This window comes from Mandrillus leucophaeus, unplaced genomic scaffold, assembly GCF_000951045.1.
Source record: "Mandrillus leucophaeus isolate KB7577 unplaced genomic scaffold, Mleu.le_1.0 Scaffold734, whole genome shotgun sequence".
Classification (NCBI taxonomy): Eukaryota; Metazoa; Chordata; class Mammalia; order Primates; family Cercopithecidae; genus Mandrillus; species Mandrillus leucophaeus.
In genome coordinates this window covers 312,866-323,612 of record NW_012107964.1, presented here as the reverse complement: position 1 = coordinate 323,612, position 10,747 = coordinate 312,866, and the positions used below count along the sequence as shown (strand labels likewise).

The 10,747-nt window shown below is 58.4% G+C and overlaps 1 protein-coding gene across 1 annotated transcript in view; it reads left to right on the top strand.

Moving 5' to 3' along the window:
- OBSCN (obscurin, cytoskeletal calmodulin and titin-interacting RhoGEF) overlaps positions 1-10,747 on the top strand; it is a 164,854-nt gene that overhangs the window by 1,895 nt on the left and 152,212 nt on the right. Inside the window, 11 exon segments of the mRNA XM_011965740.1 lie at positions 413-656; positions 755-808; positions 1,014-1,322; positions 1,787-2,053; positions 2,658-2,932; positions 3,193-3,334; positions 3,692-4,000; positions 4,465-4,731; positions 5,336-5,617; positions 5,927-6,202; positions 8,168-8,443. Coding sequence (XP_011821130.1) covers positions 413-656; positions 755-808; positions 1,014-1,322; positions 1,787-2,053; positions 2,658-2,932; positions 3,193-3,334; positions 3,692-4,000; positions 4,465-4,731; positions 5,336-5,617; positions 5,927-6,202; positions 8,168-8,443 — 2,701 coding nt within the window.

Genomic DNA, 10,747 nt, shown 5'->3' with positions numbered 1-10,747 from the left:
TAGCGGGGGCAAGGAAGCACCGAGGAGGGAGGCGGGAGGAGCCAGGCCGGACGGGCTGGGTGGGCACGGGGACGGGCAGGGTGCGGAAGGGCTGGGCTTGCGAGGTACGAGTTGGGACCGGGGCAGGCAGGGGCGGGACTGGGGCGGGAAGGGCAGGTAAGGTGGGGGCGGAGGAGCAAGCTGGGGCGGGGCACAGGGTGGGGATTAGGGGGAATGGGAGATGTAGTGGGCAGGGGTCTTGCGGTACCGAGCTGGAACTTGAGCCGGCGGGACAGGAAAGGGGTTGAGCGGAGGAGTGAATTGGAGGCAGGCGAGAGATGGGGGCGAGCGGAGGAGCGAGTCTGGAGCGGAGGGTGCAGGGGCTGGTCTGACCGGCCCGGCTCCCTCCACCCCAGGAAACCTCCTCCGAAAGCTCCCTCGGAAGACGGCGGTGCGCGTGGGCGACACGGCCATGTTTTGCGTGGAGCTGGCGGTCCCGGTGGGCCCCGTCCGCTGGGTGCGGAACCAGGAGGAGGTGGTGACCGGGGGCCGCGTAGCCATCTCCGCAGAGGGCACGCGCCACACACTGACTATCTCCCAGTGCTACCTGGAGGATGTGGGCCAGGTGGTCTTTATGGCTGGCGACTGCCGGACGTCCACCCAGTTCTGCGTGTCGGGTGAGGGCCTGAGGGTGCTCCCAGGATGGCGTCGCTTCCCTGCTGTCTCCCTGGTCCCAGTCCCCTGCCCTCCATTAGCTCAACTCTCTGGGCTTCAGCCTACTGCTGCACGGAGGGCCGCCCGGGCAAGACCATAGTCCTGGCCCTCCAAGGTTAGGCTCCCTGAGCCCCTACAGTCTTTCAGCTGCAGCCGGAGAAGTGGCTGCAGGTCTGGGAATGGAGGTTGTGGCCAGTGGTCCAGGTTTCCAGAGGAGCCCCAAGAGAGCTGGGGATCCTGTGGTACCCCTCCAGGTGATTCCAGACCCAGGGCTCAGGAAGAGGCTCCCAGTAGGTGACCTCTGCCCACCCTCCACACAGCCCCCAGGAAGCCTCCCCTGCAGCCCCCTGTGGATCCTGTGGTGAAGGCCAAGACAGAGAGTTCCGTGATCCTCAGCTGGTCCCCACCACCCCATGGGGAGCGCCCTGTCACCATTGACGGCTACCTGGTAGAGAAGAAGAAACTTGGCACCTACACGTGGACCAGGTGCCACGATGCTGAATGGGTGGCTACACCTGAGCTGACCGTGGCTGATGTGGCTGAGGAGGGGGACTTCCAGTTCCGAGTGTCAGCTCTCAATAGCTTTGGTCAGAGTCCCTACCTGGAGTTCCCGGGGAATGTCCACCTGGGTAAGTGGGGCCTTCCTGTTACAACCTATGGGACTGCTCACCTGCCCTGGAATGCCCCAGGTCCAGCCTCAGGGAAGGTCAGAGTGGTCTCATGAAGACTTTCTGTGGGGAGGGGGGCTGCCAAGGCCTTGCCCTGATGCAGTTTTCATGGTGGGAAGGAGAGGTGACCCCGCAACAGGGCCCCCGGGAGCCTGCCTGTCTCCAGCAGACCCAAGGGACAGGGCTCCAGGGCTGCCCCACTCTGGTGAGGCTTATGGGATGACGGAGGGGTCTCGGGGTGGCTGTACCTTGTCCTTGTTCCTTCATGAGCCTGACTTGTGCTATGGTCGCTCTGTGTGCTGGCCAGACTTCCTGGAGGAGGGACATTTGGGTCCAGGCTCTGTAGGAAGAGGAGGGGAAGGCAGAGACCCCCTCAGTACTCCCTACTCCTCCTTGGCCCCTTTCTGACGCTGCCCGCCCTACAGCTCCCCAGCTGGCCGTGAGGACACCGCTGAAGGCAGTGCAGGCAGTGGAGGGTGGCGAGGTCACTTTCTCTGTGGACCTTACGGTGGCCTCAGCGGGTGAGTGGTTCCTGGATGGGCAGGCCCTGAAGGCCAGCAGTGTGTTTGAGATCCGCTGTGATGGCACCTGGCACATGCTTACCATCCGGGAGGTGCCTGCCAGCCTGCACGGGGCGCAGCTGAAGTTCGTGGCCAATGGCGTTGAGAGCAGCATCCGGATGGAGGTCCAGGGTAGGTGCAGGGTCCCAGCCTGGGACCCTGAGCCTTATTTCTCCAGGGTGGGCTCGGTCAGGGCTCCAGGTAGGGCTGCTACAGGTCTGAGGGCCCCAGGACACCCTTTCAGCCTGCAGGTCACTGGGATGAAGCAGGCAGGGTGGTGGGCGTGCGAGGACTCACTCAGGCTGGCTGGTGGCACTGGTCCCTGGCGTCTGGGTGAGGGCCTGGGGCTGCAGGGGTCCTGTTGGGCAGAGCCTCATGTCTGTCTCCCTCCTTCCCTCCTTTCCCACTCCTCGCTCCTCTCTCTTGTTCATCTTTTCCCTTCCGTTTCTTTCCTGCTTCTCTCCTGCTTCTCTCTGTCTCTGCCGTCCCATGCCTGGCTGTTCCACCTCCATCTCCACTGCTTCTCTGGTATATTTGTGACCTCTGTTCTGCCATTTTCTCCCCTGCCTGCCTCTCCTTCGCTGTCCTCCCGTGCTGTTCTCCTGGGTCCCTCCCTTTATCTCTTTCTCTGCCCTGTGTCTGTCTCTCCTTGTCTCCCCTTCTGTTCAATCTCCTCTGTCCACCTTTCTGTGCCTCTCCATCCATTCCCCTCTGGCCACGCATACCCGGCCCCCAGCGGCACCAGGGCTGACTGTCCACAAGCCGCCAGCCGCAGCTGCCCGGGAGGTGCTGGCTCGGCTGCACGAGGAGGCGCAGTTGCTGGCTGAGCTGTCAGATCAGGCTGCAGCTGTGACATGGCTGAAGGATGGTCGCATGCTGCCCCCAGGCCCCAAGTATGAGGTGCAGGCATCGGCCGGGAGGCGGGTGCTCCTTGTGCGAGATGTGGCCCGGGAAGATGCAGGCCTCTATGAGTGCGTCAGCTGCGGGGGCCGCATCGCCTACCAGCTGTCCGTGCAAGGTGGGGGCAGCTGGCAGCCTCTGCGGGGTTCTCTGACTTTGTGGGGAGGGTGAGGGACAGGGAAGGAGAGGTGACCCCGCAACAGGGCCCCCGGGAGCCTGCCTGTCTCCAGCAGACCCAAGGGACAGGGCTCCAGGGCTGCCCCACTCTGGTGAGGCTTATGGGATGCCGGAGGGGTCTCGGGGTGGCTGTACCTTGTCCTTGTTCCTTCATGAGCCTGACTTGTGCTATGGTCGCTCTGTGTGCTGGCCAGACTTCCTGGAGGAGGGACATTTGGATCTCCGCAGAGGGCACGCGCCACACACTGACTATCTCCCAGTGCTGCCTGGAGGATGTGGGCCAGGTGGTCTTTATGGCTGGCGACTGCCGGACGTCCACCCAGTTCTGCGTGTCGGGTGAGGGCCTGAGGGTGCTCCCAGGATGGCGTCGCTTCCCTGCTGTCTCCCCGGTCCCAGTCCCCTGCCCTCCATTAGCTCAACTCTCTGGGCTTCAGCCTACTGCTGCATGGAGGGCCGCCCGGGCAAGACCATAGTCCTGGCCCTCCAAGGTTAGGCTCCCTGAGCCCCTACAGTCTTTCAGCTGCAGCCGGAGAAGTGGCTGCAGGTCTGGGAATGGAGGTTGTGGCCAGTGGTCCAGGTTTCCAGAGGAGCCCCAAGAGAGCTGGGGATCCTGTGGTACCCCTCCAGGTGATTCCAGACCCAGGGCTCAGGAAGAGGCTCCCAGTAGGTGACCTCTGCCCACCCTCCACACAGCCCCCAGGAAGCCTCCCCTGCAGCCCCCTGTGGATCCTGTGGTGAAGGCCAAGACAGAGAGTTCCGTGATCCTCAGCTGGTCCCCACCACCCCATGGGGAGCGCCCTGTCACCATTGACGGCTACCTGGTAGAGAAGAAGAAACTTGGCACCTACACGTGGACCAGGTGCCACGATGCTGAATGGGTGGCTACACCTGAGCTGACCGTGGCTGATGTGGCTGAGGAGGGGGACTTCCAGTTCCGAGTGTCAGCTCTCAATAGCTTTGGTCAGAGTCCCTACCTGGAGTTCCCGGGGAATGTCCACCTGGGTAAGTGGGGCCTTCCTGTTACAACCTATGGGACTGCTCACCTGCCCTGGAATGCCCCAGGTCCAGCCTCAGGGAAGGTCAGAGTGGTCTCATGAAGACTTTCTGTGGGGAGGGGGGCTGCCAAGGCCTTGCCCTGATGCAGTTTTCATGGTGGGAAGGAGAGGTGACCCCGCAACAGGGCCCCCGGGAGCCTGCCTGTCTCCAGCAGACCCAAGGGACAGGGCTCCAGGGCTGCCCCACTCTGGTGAGGCTTATGGGATGACGGAGGGGTCTCGGGGTGGCTGTACCTTGTCCTTGTTCCTTCATGAGCCTGACTTGTGCTATGGTCGCTCTGTGTGCTGGCCAGACTTCCTGGAGGAGGGACATTTGGGTCCAGGCTCTGTAGGAAGAGGAGGGGAAGGCAGAGACCCCCTCAGTACTCCCTACTCCTCCTTGGCCCCTTTCTGACGCTGCCCGCCCTACAGCTCCCCAGCTGGCCGTGAGGACACCGCTGAAGGCAGTGCAGGCAGTGGAGGGTGGCGAGGTCACTTTCTCTGTGGACCTTACGGTGGCCTCAGCGGGTGAGTGGTTCCTGGATGGGCAGGCCCTGAAGGCCAGCAGTGTGTTTGAGATCCGCTGTGATGGCACCTGGCACATGCTTACCATCCGGGAGGTGCCTGCCAGCCTGCACGGGGCGCAGCTGAAGTTCGTGGCCAATGGCGTTGAGAGCAGCATCCGGATGGAGGTCCAGGGTAGGTGCAGGGTCCCAGCCTGGGACCCTGAGCCTTATTTCTCCAGGGTGGGCTCGGTCAGGGCTCCAGGTAGGGCTGCTACAGGTCTGAGGGCCCCAGGACACCCTTTCAGCCTGCAGGTCACTGGGATGAAGCAGGCAGGGTGGTGGGCGTGCGAGGACTCACTCAGGCTGGCTGGTGGCACTGGTCCCTGGCGTCTGGGTGAGGGCCTGGGGCTGCAGGGGTCCTGTTGGGCAGAGCCTCATGTCTGTCTCCCTCCTTCCCTCCTTTCCCACTCCTCACTCCTCTCTCTTGTTCATCTTTTCCCTTCCGTTTCTTTCCTGCTTCTCTCCTGCTTCTCTCTGTCTCTGCCGTCCCATGCCTGGCTGTTCCACCTCCATCTCCACTGCTTCTCTGGTATATTTGTGATCTCTGTTCTGCCATTTTCTCCCCTGCCTGCCTCTCCTTCGCTGTCCTCCCGTGCTGTTCTCCTGGGTCCCTCCCTTTATCTCTTTCTCTGCCCTGTGTCTGTCTCTCCTTGTCTCCCCTTCTGTTCAATCTCCTCTGTCCACCTTTCTGTGCCTCTCCATCCATTCCCCTCTGGCCACGCATACCCGGCCCCCAGCGGCACCAGGGCTGACTGTCCACAAGCCGCCAGCCGCAGCTGCCCGGGAGGTGCTGGCTCGGCTGCACGAGGAGGCGCAGTTGCTGGCTGAGCTGTCAGATCAGGCTGCAGCTGTGACATGGCTGAAGGATGGTCGCATGCTGCCCCCAGGCCCCAAGTATGAGGTGCAGGCATCGGCCGGGAGGCGGGTGCTCCTTGTGCGAGATGTGGCCCGGGAAGATGCAGGCCTCTATGAGTGTGTCAGCTGCGGGGGCCGCATCGCCTACCAGCTGTCCGTGCAAGGTGGGGGCAGCTGGCAGCCTCTGCGGGGTTCTCTGACTTTGTGGGGAGGGTGAGGGACAGGGCAGTGGGGGCAAGCCCAGTGTGGTAGGAGGAGGGACTCTGTAACTGGGTGGTTGCTCTGGTGGGCACAAGTCCCAAGGTTAGAGTCAGCAGGCCGAGCTGGTTGCTTGCCCAGCAGGGTCCCTCTGGCCTGGTGAGCCTGGGTGTCCTGTGTGGTCCCAGAAGCCGGAGCAGCTCCAGCTTGTGAGCACTGTGGCTGAGTTTGTGCTCAGGGCCTCTGCAATCCCTGACCCACCCTGTGTCCTGCAGGCCTCCCGTGCTTTCTGCACAAGGACATGGCAGGCAGCTGTGTGGATGCCGTGGCTGGGGGCCCGGTGCAGTTTGAGTGTGAGACCTCCGAAGCCCATGTCCACGTGCACTGGTACAAGGATGGCATGGAGCTGGGCCGCTCCGGTGAGCGCTTCTTGCAGGAGGATGTGGGGACGCGGCACCGGCTGGTGGCAGCCACAGTCACCAGGCAGGATGAGGGCATCTACTCCTGCCGTGTGGGCGAGGACTCTGTGGACTTCCGGCTCCGCGTCTCTGGTGAGCACGCTGTGTGTGCATGCGTCCCAGCCCATGCTGGATGGGGAGCAGGTCTGGCTGCCTCCAGCACAGCAGGATTGACTTTCCTGACCCTTCTTTTCTCCAGCAAATGGTTCAGGGTGTCAACTGAAAAAAAAATCAAGGTTTTAAAAGAATTAGTTTTATTCAGAAGGCTCGAGAATTGTGGCCCAAGAGAGTCTTTCAAACTTTCTATTAAGCTGCTCCAAAGCAGAGTTTTGCAGGTCATACATAGGTGTGGAAGGCTCTGTAGCTGCTCAGAAGGTACCTTTAGAGCCAGAGCTCCTCACAGCTTGGGTGCACCTGGTTACAGATGACAGAGGCACAGTCATGAATACTGCCAGATGTTATCTCACATGCAGGGAGAAGAAGGGGCCCGCACCATTGAACTTACCTTTCCTAAAATTGCTGTACTTCAGGCAAGAGACATGGGAACCTGCGCTCTGTCCCCCAGGGCTGTGCTCACTCATTGGGCCAGGATTGGTGAATTCTGCTGGCAGACCAGGATGAGCAAACATCGCTTCTTATGTTTGCTGCCTTGTCCTAGAGGACATTTGCTTCTCTGTTTGGGAAAAGAAATGACATGAAAAACTGACGTTTACATGGGTAAAGAATCTAAATGTAGAAAATAAGAAAAGATAACATGAAGGAAATTGTGGAAAGTGGACATGGACTTGGTTTTTTTAGGCTTTAGGAGAATTTTTTCCATCTGCACCTGGGCCTCTGTCTTCCGTTGTGTTTCATCGTCGCCGCTGGGGCTCACTCACAGCTCTACGGATGCTTTTGTGTATTGTGTATATGTGGGCCAGGCTTAGGGCTGGGCACTTCATTTAAAATGTGTTTTTATCTTATTTTGTATTTTTTTTTTTATTATTTTATATTTTTGAGACAGGGTCCGCCCAGGCTTGGGTGCAGTGGCGCCATCTCGGCTCACTGAAGCCTCAACTTCACAGACTCAAGCAATCCTCCCACCTCAGCCTCCCAAGTAGCTGAGACCACAGGCGCGTGCTATCAAGCCCAGCTAATTTGTGTATTTTTTGTAGAGATGAGGTCTTGCTATGTTGCCCAGGCTTGTCTCAAGCAATCCTCCTGGCTCAGCCTCCCAAAGTGCTTGGGCCAAAAATGTTTCTAAAGCCCTTCTCCTTGTTTTTAAGATGAGGGGACTGAGGCTGAGCGGAGCCACAGATCGGAGTGTCTTTGACAGGTTAAGATTTGAATGTAGGTGGCTCTGAGCCCTGGCTCTTTCTGGAAGCCTCCTGGGCCCAGAGATGTTGACTGGGAGGCTGAAGGAGTAACACAGAGGGCTTCTCAGGGAGCATGGCTGTGGGACCTCTGTGGGCCGGGTCCCGCTCACATAAGCCACGACAGGGAGGGCCCAAAGGCCAGGCTCTGGAAAACTATCCTGCTGGCTTCCAGGGGGAGGTATGTGGGCATTTAACATATAAAAGTTTAAAAATCATGCCAGCCCAGCCCTCTAACTTTCACAGTCCAATGGCCAATTCGTCCACAATGCAGAGCACACCCTGTGCCTGCTCTCTGTTGTTTGAGTAATCGGGAGCATCTGTGAAGCTGAACCTTCTCTCAGTCTTGGTCCACATCATGGCCCGTGTCCATAGGGGGTGGACTTCCAGGACGGGCGGGAGTTTAGGGGAGAGAGAGACAGCATGCTGGGTCTGCGAAGGACACCCACGCCACAAGGCCCTATTGACAGCTTCTCGTAGGCACATGCCCCGCCCTCCTGGCGCATGCTAGGGCCTTCACAGGGCAGGGGTTGGGCATCACAGCTGCCTGTGCATGGGAAGAGCTACGCCTGAGCACACGGACCACGGAGGAGCCTGTGGCGGGACTGTGCATGCCTGGGGTACAGAATCTGATAACCAAGAACCAGGCCCTGCAAACCTCACTTGGAAGGGCCTCTGACCCCACCTTCCCCCTCATCCATCCCAGAGCCCAAGGCGGTGTTTGCCAAGGAGCAGCCGGCTCGCAGGGAGGTTCAGGCCAAGGCGGGGGCCAGCGCCACGCTGAGCTGCGAGGTGGCCCAGGACCAGACGGAGGTGACGTGGTACAAGGATGGGAAGAAGCTGAGCTCCAGCTCGAAAGTGCACGTGGAGGCTGTGGGCTGTACGCGGAGGCTCGTGGTGCAGCAGGCGGGCCAGGCAGACGCTGGGGAGTACAGCTGTGAGGCCAGGGGACAGAGGGTCTCTTTCTGCTTGGACGTTGCAGGTGGGTCCCTAGTGGCATGGTCAGCACCTGTCCAGGTGGTGGAGTGTGTGCTGCACTGGCACTCAGCACCTCTGCCCCTCTCTGCGTCTCCTGTTCCTGGCCTGTAAGGGAAGGCTGTGCTGCCTGCAGCGGTTCTGTTAGAAAATCCAGCATTCTTGTGCACACCCACAGAGCACCGTGCTGCACTAGCCAGGATCCTTTGTATGTTTATTCAGAAGCCTGTTTTCTGCTCCTGGTTGAGACCTTCCGCAGACCAGTGGCTTTTGTCTTTGTTCTGAGGGAGCTGCAGTTGTGCCTTTTATTTAGGGCGCTGCAGTCTCAGCTGACCATGGAGTCTCCTCTCCCGTGGGGACCCTTGGTGTGTCCCCTCTGCTCCCAGACTTAGCGTGTGGGGACAGCATTCCTTGTCTTCCCCTCCTGGCCACACTGCTGTCTGCAGCTTCTGCCTCTGGAGTAGAAGGAACCAGGAAGGTGCTGGAAGCTCACGCTTGACTGGAGTTGCCTTAAGATGACCTTGTGTGGGCCCCGCCAGGGCTTTAGAGTGAGCCCCCTTAGTGGGTTCATCGGCAGCCCCATCACCTGTCCCTGAGGGTCCACGTGCATGTGCCCTGCCAAGGTCATGCTTTCCTTGGGGCCACCTCATTCTCTTCCTCTGCTTCCTAAAACACCGGACATCGTCTTCTTCCTGCAGAGGACACTGGGACCTCTGGGCAGTCCTGTCGCTCCTGCACACCCCTTCTTCTGCCTTGGCTCAGCCCGATCCTGGCCGAGGAAATCCTGCGCATCTGTCGCTTGCATGATTCGGGGAAGCCTCTGGCCGCTCCCACCTTAGTGTTTAGGCTTTTCGGTGGGAGGCAGAATGCCCCTGTGGTTGGCGACCAGCTCTGGGACAGCTTTGGCGCCATTCCCAATGGGGTAAATGAACCCACCCCTGCCCATCTCAAGCTACACACGTGGCTTTGCTGAGTTTGGGATTGGGAAAGATGGTGGTGGCTCTCAGGAGCGTGGTGCCCTGGTGCCTATAGGTGCTCCGTGTGTCCCGTGGAGGTGCTGGTCTTGGTTGTAGGCGGAGCAGCCCTCTCCTCTCGGTGCTCCATGGGTGGGGGATGGGACCCGCAGCACGTCCTTATCCAGTGAGGTCCTTTCCCAAGACCCTCCTCTGTAGCTGCCATACTGCTGTGGCTGCTACCCTATGTGCAGGGAGAGGGTCAAATCAGCAAAACTGGTTAGTTTTTTTTTTGGTAATTTTTTGTTGGTTTTTTTCTTTTTGCTAATTTCTTTCAAGATTTGTCTCTCCTCGTGGCTTCCTATGTTGGAGTATCATATCTACTTTGTCTTGGTCCCTGAGTTAAAATTTCCAGTGTAATATCTGATTGCACATATAAAGTTGTCTTTGTTATCATGACATTAAGGAAGCTCTGGTGCCAACAGATTTTTTGTTTTGTTTTGTTTTGAGACGGAGTCTCATTGTGTCACCCAGGCTGGAGTGCAGTGGTGTGATCTTGGCTCACTGCAGCCTCAACCTTTTGGGTTCAAGTGATCCTCCCGACTTGGCCTCCTGAGTTGCTGGAACCACAGGCACGTGCCACCACACGTGGTTATTTTTTAAGAAATTTTTTGTAGAGATGGGGTCTTGCTGTGTTGCCCAGGCTGGTCTTGAACTCCTGGCCTCAAGCAGTCCCCCTGCCTTGACCTCCCAAAGTGCTGGGATTACAGGTGTGAGCTACTGCACGTGACTAAGAATTCTTTTTTCTTTTTGAAGTGGAGTCTCGCTCTGTTGCCCAGGCTGGAATGCAGTGGCGCAGTCTCAGCTTACTGCAACCTCCACCTTCCAAGCAATTCTCCTGCCTCAGCATCCCGAGTAGCTGGGATTACAGGTGCCCGCCACCACCCCCAGCTAATTTTTTTATTTTTTATTTTTAGTAGAGACAAGGGTTTTGCCATGTTTGCTAGGCTGGTCTTGAACTCTTAACCTCAAATGATCCACCTGCCTCGGCCTCCCAACATGCTGGGATTACAGGCATAAGCCACTGCGCCTGGCCCAACAATTTTTTAATAATGACATTTGAGATGTAATCGATGCACAGATTTTAAGTGTATCATTTGAGGGATTTTGGAAAATGTAGATACCGTGCATTACCATGTTCGCATCAAGGTACTGAGCATCTCTGTCTTGCTAGAAAGTTCCCTCATGCGGTCTACCCTCCACCCTGCTCCAGGCAGCTGCTGTCCTGATTCTCTCCCTATGTCAGTTGTGCCTTTTCTTTCTTTCTTTACTTTTCTTTTTTTTTTTTTTTTTTTTTT